At 48.6% G+C, this 18,392-nt stretch overlaps 5 protein-coding genes across 5 annotated transcripts; 1 reads left to right on the forward strand and 4 right to left on the reverse strand.

Annotated features, from left to right (window-relative positions):
- Window positions 1-126: 126 nt before the first annotated feature.
- FOMMEDRAFT_135678 (uncharacterized protein) lies at window positions 127-5,103 on the forward strand (the record flags this gene model as incomplete). Its single annotated transcript, XM_007268686.1, has 14 exons — window positions 127-561; window positions 646-2,245; window positions 2,300-2,527; window positions 2,582-2,692; window positions 2,747-2,863; window positions 2,916-3,143; window positions 3,196-3,306; window positions 3,359-3,475; window positions 3,527-3,706; window positions 3,768-3,875; window positions 3,933-4,049; window positions 4,107-4,223; window positions 4,280-4,864; window positions 4,931-5,103. The coding sequence occupies 14 exons, from the start codon at window positions 127-129 to the stop codon at window positions 5,101-5,103; spliced, it is 4,227 nt and encodes a 1,408-aa protein (XP_007268748.1).
- Window positions 5,104-5,454: 351 nt separating this feature from the next.
- On the reverse strand, window positions 5,455-6,362 carry FOMMEDRAFT_62349 (uncharacterized protein; the record flags this gene model as incomplete). The annotated part of the gene is made up of 4 exons (XM_007268687.1): window positions 5,455-5,580; window positions 5,654-5,815; window positions 5,972-6,103; window positions 6,198-6,362. Coding segments are annotated over 4 exons (585 nt in total), but the record flags the coding sequence as incomplete, so codon positions are not given.
- A 249-nt stretch (window positions 6,363-6,611) lies between these two features.
- FOMMEDRAFT_126418 (RNA polymerase I-specific transcription initiation factor RRN3) lies at window positions 6,612-9,389 on the reverse strand. The gene is made up of 5 exons (XM_007268688.1): window positions 9,148-9,389; window positions 8,781-9,087; window positions 8,409-8,698; window positions 7,332-8,357; window positions 6,612-7,270 (listed from the first exon to the last, which is right to left on the reverse strand). The coding sequence occupies exons 1-5, from the start codon at window positions 9,352-9,354 to the stop codon at window positions 6,791-6,793; spliced, it is 2,310 nt and encodes a 769-aa protein (XP_007268750.1). The 5' UTR covers window positions 9,355-9,389; the 3' UTR covers window positions 6,612-6,790.
- A 181-nt stretch (window positions 9,390-9,570) lies between these two features.
- On the reverse strand, window positions 9,571-13,022 carry FOMMEDRAFT_126421 (uncharacterized protein). The gene is made up of 12 exons (XM_007268689.1): window positions 12,920-13,022; window positions 12,836-12,860; window positions 12,726-12,777; window positions 12,368-12,669; window positions 12,297-12,308; window positions 11,670-12,245; window positions 11,597-11,606; window positions 11,454-11,545; window positions 11,292-11,400; window positions 11,001-11,237; window positions 10,600-10,934; window positions 9,571-10,532 (listed from the first exon to the last, which is right to left on the reverse strand). The coding sequence occupies exons 1-12, from the start codon at window positions 12,997-12,999 to the stop codon at window positions 9,648-9,650; spliced, it is 2,715 nt and encodes a 904-aa protein (XP_007268751.1). The 5' UTR covers window positions 13,000-13,022; the 3' UTR covers window positions 9,571-9,647.
- A 980-nt stretch (window positions 13,023-14,002) lies between these two features.
- On the reverse strand, window positions 14,003-17,829 carry FOMMEDRAFT_111321 (uncharacterized protein). Its single transcript, XM_007268690.1, has 8 exons — window positions 17,740-17,829; window positions 17,244-17,663; window positions 16,768-17,179; window positions 16,598-16,698; window positions 14,509-16,536; window positions 14,321-14,435; window positions 14,200-14,267; window positions 14,003-14,097 (listed from the first exon to the last, which is right to left on the reverse strand). The coding sequence occupies exons 1-5, from the start codon at window positions 17,794-17,796 to the stop codon at window positions 14,764-14,766; spliced, it is 2,763 nt and encodes a 920-aa protein (XP_007268752.1). The 5' UTR covers window positions 17,797-17,829; the 3' UTR covers window positions 14,003-14,097; window positions 14,200-14,267; window positions 14,321-14,435; window positions 14,509-14,763.
- Between the last annotated feature and the right edge of the window lie 563 nt (window positions 17,830-18,392).

Genomic DNA, 18,392 nt, shown 5'->3' on the forward strand with positions numbered 1-18,392 from the left:
TTTTACTAGTCTCCTGGAGAGCAACCTTCTTGAACTCACGAAATCGACTTTTGGCCGACGTGAGCAGATCTAGCTTCCGTCAAACAGCCGCTCGCTTGAATTTGGAGACCGACCTACCTTTCAACCATGTCTCGCTTCACCCGCCCTCCTTTCTACAAACCGTCACCTTTCGACATTCCTCGTCCAGTACATCCGCTTAGTCCTCCAGAAACAGAAGTTACAGCTGACTCCCTACCTCCAATGAACATCGTCCCTCGAGACATGGGATCATATGCTGACGTTGGTGCATCGTCGTCACACACAAGAGTAGATTCAACGGATAACTACCAGGTTGCAGGTGTAGAATTGCAAACGCCCAATGGACGATTTCGTCGACCCTCGAATCTCGCGTATCTTCACTCAGGATCTTTGCGTGGTGATCTGCGCTTGCCTCGTTCAGCGACGAGATGGCTTGTGATGGTTATTCCACCTCCACCTATATCGCGCGAGCACGGAAGTGGAATATTTCTAAATGCACCCGCTCGCGCCTCGCATGGCGTTCTATTACCTCTTTTGCCAAGTGTAAGTGTCTTCCTCGATGCGGAAAGGGTCGAGATGCTGATGAATGCTGTTCATTTCGATTATCACTACCCCTATATAATGTAGCTCTCCGGCCAACTAACTGCCATTGCCCGCGAGTTCTCTTTCCCAAGCACGACTGGTATCTGCGTTTATCTCCAAATATTGGAAGGAGGCATGCAATTCACTTCTCGCATTTCTGATGAGTCATGGCCGATCCTATGGGGAAGCGCGTTCGACGAAAAACAGTCGATGACTACCATGGGAGGCCTGCCCATCGCTGGACGCATTGAATTTGATCTAGACCTGCGAAAGGCTCGATGGTTTGACATGTGGTTGTCATCGCTCAAAAACACAGCCGATGCGGTTCCCTCAGTTCCCGCTTCGCTTGCTCCCGGTCACCGGCGTGAAGAAAGCCGGACGACTTTTGATCAAACCGAGGACTCAGCCGTGGACGATATCTCGGTCACCATTCAAAGGAAGGTGCCTGCTATCCGACACGTTCCGCGAAAGCTGTCTCTTCTCGACCGGATTGACATTGCAACTCCGAAGGCGTCTTCTAGACCGGCGTCACGGGCCGCGCTGTCCCCGACCGATGCTGATCAACCGCGTTTGGTCCTTTCTCCCGTCGTGCAAACCCCAACCGCAGTTCCTGTCGCTGTTGAAGATGAGGAACCGGAGACAGCGACGCAACGTGTTGATGTCGAAAAGAAGGTGGAGAAATGGCGCGCATCGTCCTCATTTGCGAAATCACCTCTCGTAGCTAGTACGGGACAGATTTCTCTGGATCCGGCGAACATGCCGAACAACCAACCGTTGGACGATACACCTACAATTGCTGCTGCTGATGGTCTCGAGCCTCTCAATCTCGACGACTTCACATGGAGCATCTCGTCTGCAGGACCATTTTCTGCAGACTTAATTGATGCAAATCCGCTTTATGCTGACTCGCTTCGAGCACCATCTGTGCATCTTGACGGTCGTTTGGAAGGCTCCGTGTGCTTGACACCGACCACTTGCACTTCCTTTGGTCCGCCTGATTACGATGTATTCTCTCCAGTTGCAAGCCTCATTTCGCGATTACCATCGCCAGACCTCGCTGCGCGCCAGTGGGAGGACGCACCGCCAACTCCATCAACCGCAACTAGCTGGGGCGCACCCTTGGAATGGCCCGAGAGCCCGGCATACAGCTTCCGTGCACCATCAGTTGATATCGCAGCACGTCATTTCGAAAGCAGGCCGGCGACACCCAGTACTGCTACAAGCTGGGGTGCACCCCTGGAATGGCCAGACAGCCCAGCGTCGAGCTTCCGTGCACCTTCCGTTGACCTTGGTGCCCGTCAGTTTGGCAGCAGACCTGCCACACCGAGCACAGCGACAAGTTGGGGTGCACCGTTGGAATGGCCTCCAAGTCCAGTTTCGCCTTTCCGTGTGCACACTCCCGGAGTTGGGAACATGTTCTTTGATAACGAACACGAAGAGAATACACTATTGGATCGAGGGCGTGCTCTTCGGTCTTACGGTGCGGGTGACGATGAACCCCGAGCTTCACTCGATGATGATTCCAATTCTAGGCAAGTCTCAAGGCCCTGGAAATTCGTTTGGCCTTATTGCAAAGCTTCGGCGCCTGGCTCCGTGCAAGGAGTCTCAACACGCATAGAGCCGACATATCCTTGCTTATCCATCTGTAAGTTCGAATGGCCTCAGGAAGTATATAGAATTTCTGCTAATTGTATCTCAGACCCCGCTGTGTATCCGCACTTCGATCTGTACCCAGCACCAGCCGCGTCTCATAATGTCGCTGACGAGCAGCCTCCCCATAAACATGTATCGCACGCCAGTGTAGCATCTGCAAGGTCACGTAATGTGTCACCGTGGCAGCATGTATGGCCATACCAGAAGGTAACCAACAATGTCGTTCGCCCGATAACAATTCGTTTAGAAGCGAAGTATCCTTCGTTCGATATCTGTACGTCTGTGACACAAACCCAATAGTAATTGTCATTGATAAGGCTTCCCACAGATCCAACGGTCTACCCGCACTTTGATTTATATCCTGCAAAGCCGCCTGCTTGCGGTACTAGTCGGGAGGTCGTCATAAAGCTTGAGTCGAAGTATCCGACTTTCAGTATTTGTAAGTGATTGTTACTTTCTTCCTTCTGTTGCATCTAATTGGAAATAATTAAAGATCCTGCTCTCTATCCGAGCTTCGAAATCTACCCTGGGCATGTCGTTGAGGCTCAGCCAAATCCACTTGAAACGACCTCCGTTCATTTGAAGCCCTCATATCCTTGCATTCAACCCTGTAAGTGTATGCTACCCATTTAATCGAATAGCATGTCTGAAACCTGCTCTAGACTCGGCAGTGTATCCGTACTTTGACTTGTATCCCGAAGTCTCAGTAGGAGTACTTATCAGTGGGAGCAGGCAACCACCTAGGAAGCAAGCTCCCCATTCACACGCCGAGGTTGCCGTGAAGCGCCCAGCTTCGCCATGGAAGCACGTATGGCCTTACCAGCGCACCGGGGATATTACGCGGCCGATACAAACACGGTTAGAGCCAGGCTACCCTACGATCAGTCTTTGTAAGTCTTTGTCCATCATCACTCTTTAACGAAACTTATGAATGCTTTTCAGACCCTGCAGTCTATCCTTACTTCGACTTGTATCCCTCAAGACCGTGTGTGAATGGCTCGAGCAAGGAAATCGACGTCAAACTCTCGACAAGATATCCTGCATTTAGCATATGTACGCCGTCTATGTATCCTTGCTGGATTGAGTGCTAACGAGCGTGATTTAGATCCGGCCGTCTACCCGGCCTTTGAGATCTATCCGGGATATGTCGTCGAGGCTCAGAGAAACCCGCAAGAGCTGCTGTCTGTGAAACTACCGGCTTCATACCCTTCATTTGAGATTTGTTAGTATACGTACATCTTCCTTGATTCGCGTTACTTACAATACCGCTCAGATTCGCCTGCGTACCCTCACCTCGTGATTTATCCTGAGTATGGTGATTCTGGAAAGCGCTCTGGGTCATCTCATTCCCCGAACGTACCGAACGAAGTTCGAGGACCGGCAAAGCCGGCAATAGTTGCAAAACGATCGGTATCAGTAACATTGAAGCCGTCATATCCGCATCTCGAGATCTGTGGGTTCTCATCTTTATGATCCTCTGTCTTTTCTACCCCGCTCACCGGCTTGTATCTTAGACTCTCCTGTCTATCCTAACCTACGCGTATATCCTTCACTTTCATCACTTTCGCTTGAAAAGGACGTCTCGAACATCTGCGAGGCTCGGTATCCCAACTTCGACATCTGTAAGCATCGGAATGCTTTCCTTCATATATGCATGATATTAATCGTATTTTTCCCAGATCCGGCAGTCTATCCGTATTTCGACATCTACCGTTCAGGCAGCGCTTCGACATCTGAATACTGGCGCGAAGCGCCTCGAGTTGAGTTGAACGCAAAGTATCCGGTGATTGATACTTGTATGCATTCCTTTCATCAACTGTTAGTATTGCGTTCCTGACATTACTCCGTGCTAGATGCTCTCGTCTACCCATTTTTCGATATCTACAAGTCGGGTCAAACCTCGGATCCAACACCTCTGACGACCAAGCTGTCAACGAAGTTGGAAGCGAAATATCCAGCCTTTGACATCTGTATGTACACTTTTCCAGGATTGTGGAGTGGAACCAAGGACTGATACGATAAGTAGACCCCGCTGTGTACCCGCATCTTGAGCTCTACCCATCGGTGCAAGCCGCGACACTATCTTCCCCTCGCCGCCGGGCACGAAGGTCTCATCAAGAACTAGTCGAGCTCGTCCACGCACAAGCTCAGCGATCAGCATCTCGTGTCCTAAGAATTCCTCGGATCTCCATATCTTCGCATTCAATGCGTCGACGTCCACGAAGGTCACACAAAGAACTTGTCGGGCTCGTCTTTCCACCGCAGTCCAATCCAGAAAAACCTCGTATTCGAACGAGCATGCTCCCTACGTCGCCACGAGACGCAAGTCGCATTTTACCACAAAGTGCTCGTCCATCAGGTATCCCAACTCGTCCTTCAGAGATCAGGAGGACGAATTCCCTTGGACGATCAACGATGTCATCTTCGTTCCGACCGTCCGGTGTTTCAGGCGTCTCGCGATCCTTCTCGTTAAGGACTTTAGCGTCTGTTCGAGAGGAGAACCCGGCAAACCGTCCTTTAACGGAACGTTTAACGCAAATTCCGGAACGAAAACACATGAAGCGGGATAGCATCGTACTCGAGAGGGCAAGACATTGGGGCGCACCTGCTGGTGAGCTTTCATATCAGTTGCTTTATTTTTCCAACGCATTCACTAACGGAATTGGTGTCGGCGCAGGTTCAAAACCTCTAGTCCCAACTAACGATTCCCCACACGTGACGATGAATGATCTCGCAGAATTCCCGATGCCACCTCTCCCGCCTCTTCCGAATGTCCCAAACGGCCGCCCTGCGTCAAGTGTGAATCGACCTATAGCGAAGCTTGACAAGACGAAGTTTCCATTCCGGTGAAGGATAGCATGGTATGGTTCTCGAGTGTAGATTTCCACTGGAAACCCATCTTGGTTTTTTCATTCATTTCGTATATTATAGTACATGCATTTTTAAGACTCAGTTACATCGTCATGTTATGCATCCCAATACATCAAATACATTCTGCAAAGTCAACAAATGAGATGGTGAGGAGTGACAAATTCATGTGCAATGATCCAGCGAGGAAAATATAGTACATGCGAGGTAAGGAATTGTGTTCCTTCATTATTCGCTTTCGTCATCTTCGTACGATACCCTCTGCCTAGTGCTTGAACCTTCCGCGCCGGACTCAGTTTGCCCACTAAGGGTTACACCTCCAGGAGGGATAATCGAAGTAGTAGGACTCGTAGGACTCGCCGGCGCGGCCCCTGCAGCTTCCCGCGCAGCTCGAGAATCAGCCTCGCGTTTATCCTTTAACTGTTTCTCCAATCGGTCTTCATGGAAATTCAGCTGAACCTACATACATAAATGCATGAACGGACAAACAACGCGAATAATGATGAGTGACACGAAAATAAAGATTACGAACTTTACGACGAGCGATTTCCCGTAACTCCTTCTCCGTTAATTTGACCTGTGAAGCCTTCTCTTGTTTCTCAGCTTCGCGAATGAGGGTTTCTTTTAGGATTTCATTCCCAATTTGTAATTCCTCGAGGTGGCGATCGTTGAATATGTATATAGGTTGGAATTGCTCTACCTGAAGTGGATACCAGAGCTCAAACTCTAGTCCAAATATTTTAAATTAAGGTGGAAACGCGTACTTTGAGATGGAACCCGAGCTACAGAGACGTTGAATAATTTAATAAGGTTACTATTAATATCCGGAAAAAGGAACTGGATTACTGACTGCAACAGCATATTCCAAAGCCCCTTTTACGTCTACTAGCCGCTTTTTAATAGCGTTATTCGTCGGTTTGAAGCTCCTAAACTTCTCGTTGTCATGTTCTCGGAGGAGGTTATCCGAGAGCGTCTCCAAAGTCTAGCCCACAGACCAAAAACAATCCCGAGTAAGTCAAGACTCACTCACTATGCATGTATTCATGACACGGAAATAAGGTACACGCCACACTTACTTTCAAAGCCATGAGCGCAGTCTCCTTGTTATTGGGACGCATAATGCCCGGATCGATGAGCCGTCGGAATTGTTGTTTCAGATCATGTATATGTGCGAGCTGCTTGATGTTCATTGGCGGAGGGTCCTGTTGAGCGCGGAGCTCTGCTGCTTGGAGCAGCTCGTCGCGCAGATCTGTATGTCTAGCTCGAGAGGATGCCATTGACTGATCTGTTTAAGAGGTTTGGGGGGGATGATAGATTGATAGGTTAGAGAATAGTAAGCGAGTTGTGTTGTTATAGGTGAAGGAGTACTAGGACATTCGGATGGCTATGTACCTGAGTATCCCGTTTGGATCATCGTCCTAAAACGGGATCGACATGCTCATGCATACTCAAACTAAGTTTACAACATTGCGTCATATCTCGTTGGGTCACAATAAACTCATCTATGATACATGAATATATTATCCTCATCGGACAAACAGGGAAGGCAGTGTAAACGAAAAAAAAAAGCCAGATGAAAACAGCGTGAAAACCATAACTTACAAGCAAAGCAAACAAACACTGAAGGAAAGGAAGGAAAAAAACTATGCTAGTAAGAAGATCCTCTCTATTACGCTGCTGCAATTCCCTGAGGCTGAGCAGGACTAATGCTCATCCCTCCAAAAGATTCGCCTAGCCCTCCAGCATCACTAACGAAGCTCGCCGGACCATGCATATGCAGGTCCTCGTCGACAGGCAAAGTACCGTCAACTTCACCTCCTTCACCCTCTTCTACTTCGTCTTCATGGTCTTCATCATCCTCATCCTCGTCCTCACTGTCATCTATAGCAACAGACGCCCATTCCCGATAAATACCCTCTATGTATGCAGAAGAACGCGATAGCTTGAACGGATCGAACGGGAAGAACGTCGTGAGGTCTGCATCAAAGGACTGAACCCATAATGCTGGATTAGAGTCAGAAGCAGAGACATTCTTTGAGTCTGACGCATATTCGGAACGTCGGTTTGCTTCGAGAATGGAGAAACAATAGATAAACCCCACCCGTTGTGCGACTCGTGCAAATTGTTGTACGACGTTCGAGGAACACACCTATGAGAAGAAATCAGGTTAATATGCTATTCGTTTAGACATGCGGTTTAGTTTATTTTACCTTCAAAGGATTAAGCGCCGAATTTACAACCCGCTGCATGGCCTTGAGCTCTGGCATCCACGCACGATGAGCGACACCACCATTGATGGTTGCTACGTCCTCAAACTCCTCAATATCTGCGTCGTTCTCGTCCCGCTGTGTAAGATCACGCCAGCGGAAGCAGAAGATCAAGAACATCGCCTGTGCTGCGGCGTAGAAGACAGCATGCTGCTCCGCACTCTGCTGATTCAGGACCTCATAGCCAGAACTCCTAGCATTTGCCGCCTGTTTCGCATACGCCTCGAACTCATCCAGATGCGTCTCGAGGAACTGGCACAGCACACGTACGACCATCTGTGTTTCTCCACGCGCAACGAATGCAGCTCGACTTACGTAGCTTGCGACATAACTTGCAGCTGCCGCTCGTGTGACGACTGGTTGTGAAGGTTCGAGCAACGCCGCAGAGACGATTGTCCCTAGGAACCGGTCTCGAAACTGCGTGTCGAGAGATGAGTACCAGAAAATGAGGAACTGGGTGTAGCGGGACTTGAACGTGCGAAGGATCGTGCGTTCAAAGATGGAAAGAAGTGCGTGGAAGTGTGATTCGGCAAGTGCTTGACGTTTTGTGGTTGATGCTGAGAGTGGGTTGGCGCTTGGCACAGGAACATCGTTGGGCCCTTCAGAAGGTACATCATTCGAGGCCGGCGAGGACCTGGTAGTCTCTAGCGTCTCCGAAGGCGCAACGATCGCTGAATGTAAGCGGTCAAGATGTTTGAAAATAACTTCAAGTATACTATCGAGTTTAGACACCATGTCCCGGACATGTTTCACGTTCATCTGTTCTTCCTGCGCGTCGGCGTCACTATCACTTCCCGCATCGGTTGACAAGTCACTAATCCCACCATCGTCTTCATCCTCCGACTCAGAGTCCGAGTCATTGGCTTCCTGTCCGATAATTGTATCGAACAAGTCCAAATGAAAAATCTCCTCTGGTTCTTCATCTGCGCCTTCTGCTTCAAGTTCTTCAAGCTCAACTTGAATCTCAACCTATGCATGAATCAACATACAACTGCAAATTAAATGCAATACCGAACTCACGTCGATTTGCAGAGTCCTATCAACGACGAGACCCAATATGCGATCCCACAATTCTGGGCAATAATCCGATAATCGAAGGAGGTTGCGAATATATGTCACATGTTCTGCCTCGCGCTGCCGCTTGTGAGGAAAGTTACGCGCGAGGAGAGGATACAAAGCCGATGGTAGGGTTGGGATGAGCTCAAGTAGCTGTGCGACAAGACTGTGTACTCGGTCGTACACAATACGCCGAGTCAAAGGTGAAGATGAACTTTCAGCAAAACCGGAATCAAGTGCTTTGCGAGCAGAGTCTGGGTAAGGATAAATGGCATGTCATGAGCCTTTCCGAGATATACTGCGGCCTAGTAACCATGCACGGAAACAAAGACTTACAGTATGTCAAACTCTGCGCAGCTCTCTCCAATACGAGCGTAAGATACTCCGGTCTAGCACTGACAAGCATCCCAACAAATGATATATACGTCTTGACAAATGCCGAGTCCATCGTCGTCCAAGGCATACTCACAATCGCATCCACAAGTGAAAAATGCGCGCGGTCGAGTTTCGACACAACATGTGTAAGTGCAGTGAGATACCCGCGCAGCTGTTGCTGGTCCGCCGATTGCGGTGCCTGTCCAGCAGCTGATAAAGAAGTCGGGCTAAATTGTCGTACGAGGTCATCATAATGTTCGTTTATCCCCTAACCCGAGACCAAGAGTCAACAAAGCAGTCCTTATTACCAGATGAAAGAAAGACGCACCCGAGCCTTCTGATTCAGCGCATTATCAATGAAAGCAAGGTACATATCCCTTCTATATTTCTCATCCCTCCGTACTCGCGAATTCGATGCAATAGGACGAGTAGCTAAATCCTTTAGGTCTTTCAAGGAAGCCGACCTCGACGAAGAGAACGACTCAGATGGTGATTTCCGAAAGTGTTCAAAGACATTCATCGTCTTAACTTCCATTTGTCGTATATTTTGTAGGTGTGGACCTGACTTCGGCCGCCCCTGTTGATTATTATACTGCGAAAGCCGTGAGTGGGGATCCATGTGAGCGGTCGGGGTATGAGGACATACTCACACAAAAAAAGTTTGGCTATGCACATTTATCATTACATAAACTAGCATTCCACTTTTGGAAACACTATCGGACATAAATTTAACGGACAACTAACTGCTACAGTTTAATGTTCTTTTCTATGTAGTACAATAAATAGTCTATACGATGAAAAGAAAGGTACACCAAGCTAATACTGCTATCACTCTTCTTGAGCTCTATTCGGCATTTCAGCAGGAATACCGAAAAAGCGTGAATCCTGAAGGATAGTGCGCCATACGTCCATGTCATCAGATAACAGCGGCAGGACGCTTTCTTCACCCGTCGAAGCACGCATATTATAGCTCACGTCGAAATCCGTGTTAAACACCCCATTTGGCGAAAGCGTCGACAGTGTATCGAAGTTAAGAGGTGTATCGGGCGTTGAGCGGCTCGTACTTTGCTGGATCTGCTCGACTTCGCCTTGTGTATTCGCCGTCAAGTCATCAGCCTGAGAAATCGAACTGTAGTCAACGTCCATTCCGTGCCCACCGTGAAGGATTTGCTGCTCTACGGGTTCATGACGTCCGCCTTCAGAAGAGCCGCGCGATGAACTGGATGGTGGCAATGACGCTGATGTATGATCCATCACTTGTGCACTCTCGGTCCCGTTTGCTGCTTGAATCGCTGAATTTGGAACCTGGCTCCCTTCTCGAGTAACAAAAGGGCTATCCAGGCCTTCCGAGCCACTTCTGCGCGATTCTCTTTCAGGAGTTGCAAAGGCCGTCCTACTAGGAAGGCAATCAATAGCAATTCCGTCGTATAATCCCCTTGAAGAATCAGACGTTGTCTGAGCGCAAATGGATCTCCTCGACCCACTCGCTGGCGGGCCCAACTCGTCAATGAGTCGGGATATCGCATTATGGCCAAGTCTTCCTTCCTCAAGACCTTTCCTAATCAATCGTCCCATCCCACTGACGACGTTGAACTCCTTCTCTGCTTCTCTCGTGGGTGGTAGGTTGACCATCAACGGCCGACTTTCTGGCACGACGTCCGAGCTCTTCATCAGCGCTTGGACTGCTTGATCGCGCAGGCGTAACAACATCGGCTATGAGTTACACAAATTAGTCAGTCAGTCCGACCACAAAAAACAACTGGGAGAGAAAAAAACGCACCATCACTTCCTTGACAAGAGGATGCGTTTGCACCTTGGTCAACATTTCAAAAGCCAGGTTGAACTCCAGATACGCTTGAGGCGCAAGAACGGATGTAATCCCACCCGCTGCCACAGAACCAAGCATAACAGTCGCAGAAAGCGCATGCGCCCAAATTGGCCAGACCCTCGTCAAATAATGTCCACAAGAGTCAAATTGCTCGCGTATAACACGTAAGATATTTGCTGCGCTGCGGTATGTTGCTAGGAACGATGGTGCAAAGTGGCTCCTCATTGGATTCAATGGGTTCTCGGCCAGTGCTCGAACAAAGAAATTCCGATGCAACAAAAGTAATGCTAAATAAAATCGTTTTGAAGTTAGAAAAAACCCAGCGCGCTTTTCAAAAGGTCACAATGGCTCACATGCATCTTTCAGTAAAGTCAATAAACACTTCTTCAGAAGACTCGTCATACTTGCGTTCTCTGCGTGTGATGCACTGGCGTTTGCTGCGGCCAGGTTGACGACATGTTGAGGACCGAAGTCACGGATCTGCTGGTCAAAGACAAGAATTTCGGAGTACTTCAAGGGACGTGCGGAGCTAAGTTTCTCTACGATTCCGGCCATGACTTCACTTGCAAAGCGGTATCGAATGTGCCACACTTTTTCAAACAAAGAGTAAGCTGCGCGTTAATTAAAGGTAGTGGAGTACGTACAACTAGGAACCCTTGTACCATCTTCGTTGAGCGTGGCATCCTTATCTTCCGGAAATTCACAGTCAACGACTGACATGGTGAACGCTATCGGTCGTCCAGAGCCAATGCTCTGCTCAAAGTTTTCATCATAAATTCTTTATCCCAAGAAAGAATCTGCCGTACCCTCCACATGTCCAGGGAGTAAAGTTCCCAAAATAAATTTCGCCTACGTTGAACTTGCTTGGGCGGAAGTTTGAAATGTGCTGGATCCCGATCTATAAATACGGGTTAGAAAAAGATCACGAATGGATATAGTCGATACCCACGTAAGCCAATCTGTCAATGGCCTCAAGTTACGTGCTATTCTTGCAAAAGGGAAAATTTAAAATAGAAACTCACGCTCGAGGCCAGCGACATGCAAAAGCTGATGATTTTCCATGTCCCTTCAAGCGAATTCTTCTGGCACGAGAAAATATCGTAGGATCCGAGTAGCGCGATAGTTTGCACTACGTGTATGCCAGCACCGTCAAAAACAGGCTTCAGACTAATAGCCGTCCAAGCCAGATTATAGTATACGTCGGCCTCTTCACTCCACGGCGAAAGGGTTAGATCTGCTACTGCGCCACAAGCAAACACTGCAAGTAGCAGCGAGAGTACATGTGGGTGTGTTGGCTCTGCTGTATTACTACTATTGGTGTTTGCGCTTCGGCGCCTTCGATAAACTTCAGGTATGAGCTCTTCCATAATCTGCTCTCGATCAGCTGCTCGAGAGAACCATGAGATATTTTCGAGATAGGCTTCAATCAGTGCAGACGCTCGTTCGAAGGATGGCAATCTTTGCTCGATTGACGCTTGGATTTCTTCAGTGGGGAGGTAAAGAGGCGTAAATGGAAACGTGCCACTGGCACGGGAAATAGATGGTGGGATGATTGGATTCACTTTCAGATGAATCGTCTCAGCAGAGCTAAGCCGATCCTTTCGCAACATCAGCCCCAAATAATTCAGGATAACGAATCACGAACGTACAATGACCAATGCCTATATCAAACTGTAAGCAAGAATTCGTTATTATATCCAAAACACATGGAAGTACCCACGTCCGTGCCAACGTAGGATTCTATTCCTGTACCCAACACCGCCAAGGTGCCGAATGAGCCAATAGTGTCCTCGTCATCGCTTTCCTTCTTGACTTCTGCGGGTTCTTCTCCTAGGCTTTTGATGTCTAAGAGGTCTTCAGAGAGCAACGGGTGCGAGACTGTCGACACAGAGCTATGAGATATCTGCAGTGCGTCTTCTAGCTGCCGAATTCTTTTGCTCATTTGAGTGAGCTTGCGTTGACGTGTCTCTTCATCCGTGGGCGTTTGAGTCCGGCGCGGTTGTTGAACGCCAGCCAAGGTCCCTAAGTGAATATAAAGTTGTCAATTCCACGAATAAACATGCAAAATGACAGCGTACCATTCGGACAGATCTCCTGGCACCCCTTTCGTATGCATGTGCTGCAAGGGATCTGTATGCATGAGATTTCTGTTGTGCATAGTCCATCTCGACAACAAGGGAGCACATACTGATCGATCGCATTTCAGCTTGTGCCTAAGAACTTCATTTCATGAGGTCACTGATTTCCCAGAGACAAAAGCAAGCGTACATACCTTCGACATTCGGCACAAGCAACCTCCCCTCGAGCTCTCCTAATTTCAATTGGCTCTCTGCTCCTGAGTGCTGGAGGCATTAAGAAAGGGGTGGACCTTATCGAACGCGTCGTGAAAGCATTGGGGTAAACCTAGGTTTATATAATAAAGATGTGGCCGGACAGGGTGTTACGGCACAGCGGAACACAGCCTGGAACGGCAGCAATGGGGAATGTGCGAACCGTCGCACGCTCGAAGGGCTTCTCTCTCTCGCAAGCATGTCTGCGTCATCAGCGAGCCTTTCGGATCTGGAAAAATGACGACATCGGGAATTCGATCAAACTCACTCAACTTCTGAGTTGGCGTCGATCTTCCTCGTTGCTTGCCTTCGGTACAGAATATGTCCTGCACCGGGAACAAACGTCGGCACAGCGTATTCCGTCCATGTATTGACCTGCACGACGGTAAAGTAAAACAAATAGTCGGCGGAACCCTCTCAAACGATGCTGCTTCTCTAAAAACAAATTTCGTAGCAAGGCACGTGCGTTTATCTATCAGTGGGCGGGAATAGCATATAACTTAATTATACTAAACTCACTATCGTAGTGAATCACCCGCCCATTTCGCCCACTTGTACAAAGAACACGCGCTGACTGGTGGGCATGTCATCAAACTTGGTCCTGGAAATGATGATGCAGCGAAAGAAGCACTTGCGGCTTGGCCCGGTATGTAGTAGTTCTTGAGAACTGCTGGGAGACTTATTCATTGACGCATTTACTGGGAAGCGAAGGAGGCCTGCAGATTGGTGGCGGTATAACCGATCAGAATGCTTCAGAATGGCTGAGCCATGGGGCCAGCAAGGTATACCCAGGGAACATCCGTCTCTATTGCTTTCCAATCTCATCATCACCCTGAAAGGTCATTGTTACGTCCTTCCTATTCCCCTCAGCGCGCTTCTCCCTCGAACGTCTTCAATCGCTATCACGTACTATAGGGAATGACAAATTGGTCGTTGATATCAGGTGCGCTTTTCTCACAGTTCTGTTTGGAAACTTATCGTAATCATCAAACGTTCGTGCTGTTAAATACAGTTGTCGAAGACGAGACGATAAATGGCTCGTAGCCATGAACAAATGGCAAGATATCACAGATATGGAAGTCTGTAAAGATACTCTAGACCTCCTCGCAGAATATTGCAGGTATAATATATTCTCTTTGTTCCCCACACTATCGAGATCCTTATCATTTTCGATATCCTCAATCCGAATAACACAAAATATCGACGCATTTATCCACCTCAGTGAATTCCTCATCCATGCAGCCGACGTCGAAGGCCTCTGTAAAGGCATCGACGAAGAGCTCGTAACAAGTAAGTACCCCTTCTTTCCCTAGTCCCCTTCCTTGTACTCACGATTTCGGAAGAACTAGGCGAATGGACAACAATACCAACCACATACGCCGGTGGTGCGAAAGACATTTCAGACCTTGCATTGGTAGATCGTCTCTCTAATGGCCGTGTGGACCTTACGTATGGAAGGTTTGTTAGTTTAACCTTACTTTCCATTTAACTTTATCACACTCCGCTGCTGATAATCAATTTGGCGAACTAGCTCACTGGACATTTTCGGCGGCGCACTCGTAAAATTCGACAAGCTCGTAAAAGCAAGCAACGTGCATGCAAATTTGAACAAACAACTAGAAGAACCATGATCGACCAAGCAGTCTCCGGGTTTACAGGGTATAGTGCAGGGAAGCATGCACAAAATTGTAATACTAATGAACGGTCGATAAGTATATACATATAAAAATACAGGCACAACCATGACATGAAATATATACGTCGTAATAAATCCAATCCAGCACATCTAAGCACTCTGTCCACGAGGAAGAGCAGCCTGCACAACAATGACAGATCCCTGCATAGCAGCAGCAGTCGCAACGCCACCATGGGGAGCAAGTAGCAAAGCAGCAGCAACATCTCCAACGGTACGGCTCATCTCACCACCTGCAGCACCTGCGTCTTTGTGTCCATGACCCGCGTGGAGTAACAGCTTTTTGAGCTCCGCACGATGCGTCGTGCGCGCCATTCGTCGTCCACGTCCGACAATAGCAATAGTCCAGGGTTGTTGAGCTGCACGCGTGAGTGCGACACGCAATGGCTGCGAAGAGGATACGGTGGCGAACGTAATGCGCTTCAGCGCGTCTATTGTAGCGGGTGGAAGAGGAGGCGAAGCATTTGAAGGCGAGGCATATCGACTCCAAACGATATCGTCCGCTGTCTCGGATTGCAAGCGCGTAGCCGTCGTCTGCGCACCATATACTGTATCAGCATTAGGAGCTGGACCAGCAACTGTGAAGTTCGTAAGTGCAGCGGCCTTTTCTTGCTCAACAGTATCAAGTCGCTCTATAGTAGCATCCTCTGCAGTGGGTTCTTCAGATATGTGAATGCGGATGACCGTTGCTGTTACATTTGGATTCGTGCACAGTTGCACAAGCAGCTCGAGGGCAAGCCGATCATCCGGTCCACCGAAGAACGGCAGGAACAGATGATGACCGTCAATGTCAGCCACAGCGCTTGCAACCGATACGTCAGGCGACGAAGCAGCACGGTCAACAAAGAGTGCTACATCGCAAGGTGAATCCATAAAGACTTTCCGAATGAACGCGGTGTAAACGACGGATCCCGAGCCAACACTGGACGCTGCAGCAAACATTCCTTCAAATGGATTGTATAAAGCAGCCGGGAAAGGTGTAGTGAACGAGACGTGTTGCTCTTCTATACCAGGGGTACTAGCAATACTCGTGCGAGAAGAGAGCGTAAGTGACCATGGTATGACAACTATATGCGCGGCATGCTCGCTCGCGAAACCAGCAACTCGACGAGCAAATTCATCTGACGACACAACAGCCAGTTCAGCCGAGACAGGCAGCTGATTTAAGCGTCCACATGCCCGAACAACGCCGAGCAGTGCATCCGCTGAAGCAAGTGCGGTTGACTCTTGGGAACGAAGCACCGCAGATGTACGCTCTGTGAGTTCGACCAATCGGAGCGCGGAGAGCTGAACGGGAGGTAATGAAACAGGCTTTTCGTTTTGAATACTCCCAGTCGCAGTATCCGACGAAATGCGTCTATAGGGGGTGGGTCGCTTGAGGAGCTGCGCAAGAGTCATCAACGCAGGAAGGTGCTCAACCCTGTTTAGGACGACAGCGAATTTGGTCTTTAGTCCGTCCTCTGAGGGTGGTAGGGCCCCTCCTCCATCTTTACCATGTTTGTCCTTGCCAACGGCTCCTTTCCCAACAAATGTTCGCTTAGATACAGGATACCACAATAGAGTAAGAGGCGTTGTAATGAACGTCAGAACGATAGCATGCAAAACAAACATGGAGAACGTCCTCGTGTCGAGGATGCCTGCTTGCAGACCGACGTTCAGTACGATGAGCTCGACAAGTCCTTTGCAACTCATTAAAGTCCCGATTGCTCCAGACTCGCGAAGGCTGAATCTGTTGAGTTTTGCGGCTACGAAGCAGCCAGAGAATTTGCCAACAAAGGCAATGACACATATGAAGACAACATAACCCCAAGTTTTTCCATTGTCAAGCAGGCCTAGATTGGTCCTCAAACCAGACAAGGCGAAATACTATGTGCAGCAGGTGAACTTTCTTCTAAGGTATGATAAAGGAAAGAAAGAAAATACATACCAAAGGCAAGAACACAAGTGAGATAATGTCTTCAAGTTTTTCAACTAGTGCGATCGCAAAACCACCTTCATGCGGGACAACTAGTCCAGCAAGGAAGCCACCTAAATTGTTGCAGTAATGCCGAGAACAATTAATATTCACAACTTCGAAGAAAACGAGACGTAACAAACCAAAAATAGCGTGGATCCCGATTATATCGGTGAAAAAGGCAGATATGAGAACCATTAGAAACGTGACAGTCATCATGAACATGCTTGGTTGGCTGCGTTCCATGCTCCCTGTCTTGCGCACAAGCCACCGGAATGCCCACTTGACCGGGAAGAGCATGAAGAGCACCCACCCTATACCAGTTAGTAGGACATAGAGAGCAGTTAGTCCAGTTGACGCATTCACAAGAGCGACGGCGAGTGCGAGAAGAATCCAGCCGACAACGTCATTTCCGACTCCCGCAGCAAGCGTTACTACACCAACGGGTGTGTCAAGCAAGTGCGTTTCCGTGAGAATACGGCACAGCACAGGGAATGCAGTAATGCCTATCGCCACCGCCACGAACAGGATGAAGTATCCAAAATTCACGGTATCCTACACGCAAAGTGCAATAATTTAGTATGAAATTAAGGTATTTAGATGTTTGCAAACTACTTACAGCGACGAATGCGTGGTAAAGAGGAACAGCAAGAGCTGCACCCAGCCCGAGCGGGAGAATAAGACCAGCGGTACTGATGAAAAACGCTGCACGAGCGTTATGGCGCATAACACCAGTGTCGACTTCAAGGCCAATTAAGAAGAGGAAGAACACAAGTCCAATGTTGGCCGTAAGCGTCAGAAGTGGGATGGATTGGGTAGGGAATATGCTGTTCGAGAAGTTGGGAATACGGCCCATCACCGTCGGTCCAAGCAAGACACCACCAATGACCTCGGCGATGACCCGCGGCTGGCGGATGCGCCCAAGAACCAACGAAAGCAGCTGAGTGAAGATGACGATAATAGCGACTTGAATGACCCATAGCCTGAGCGGATCCTGGTCATTGTATCTGGCAGGATTGTCACCGGATATAATGCCGCCCTGTTGAAGATGTTAATGCGACCGCCTTGCAGGGCCGTTCTGACTGGTTCCGGGATCGGTCTGGTATGCGACTTACCTGCTCAGCGGCAGCCCTCTTCATAAGGGAAATGAGCTGGCCAGAGAACTCGCCCATGCTGCCCCTATTACCTGCAAACGGATGAAGATGGAGGTGAAGGGGAGAAAGGGGAGCTGGTCTTTAAAATGGACGAGCCAAGCAGAATTTTAAAGCCCGGATAGATCAGGCACCCCACTTCCGTATTAGGACAAGACACTTGTTGAACGGCGCGTTTACGTTGATCAAGGACTCATTCGGGGATAGAAGAACTTCGATTTCAGTCCTCACGCTCGTCTAATTTCCTTATTCAACGTGTCCAAGTCCCTTTTCATTTGAGCCAAGCTCAATGCCCAGAGACTTGTCGAGCATTTACAGTCACTGGTGGCGTCTGTCTGACATACGTGTGTTATCTGCATAAAGATAGCATCGCATCAAACACGATCTGAGCTAAGAATACGTTTTCTTATCAATCAATTTGTTATGCGAAGGCGAAAATAAGTACGACCGTGAGTGATCAAACCGAGGAACGTCTTACTGTTTGTTATGGGTGAGTCATGTAAACGCCGTCCGACACCATTTGTTTCAGGCAGGAGGTTTCCAGACAAAAGCAATGTGCTGACTTGCGTCCAGCAAGCAAACACGTATACGGGAGAAGCCACACTTAACAAGTCATT

Source organism: Fomitiporia mediterranea (assembly GCF_000271605.1).
Source record: "Fomitiporia mediterranea MF3/22 unplaced genomic scaffold FOMMEscaffold_8, whole genome shotgun sequence".
NCBI lineage: Eukaryota > Fungi > Basidiomycota > Agaricomycetes > Hymenochaetales > Hymenochaetaceae > Fomitiporia > Fomitiporia mediterranea.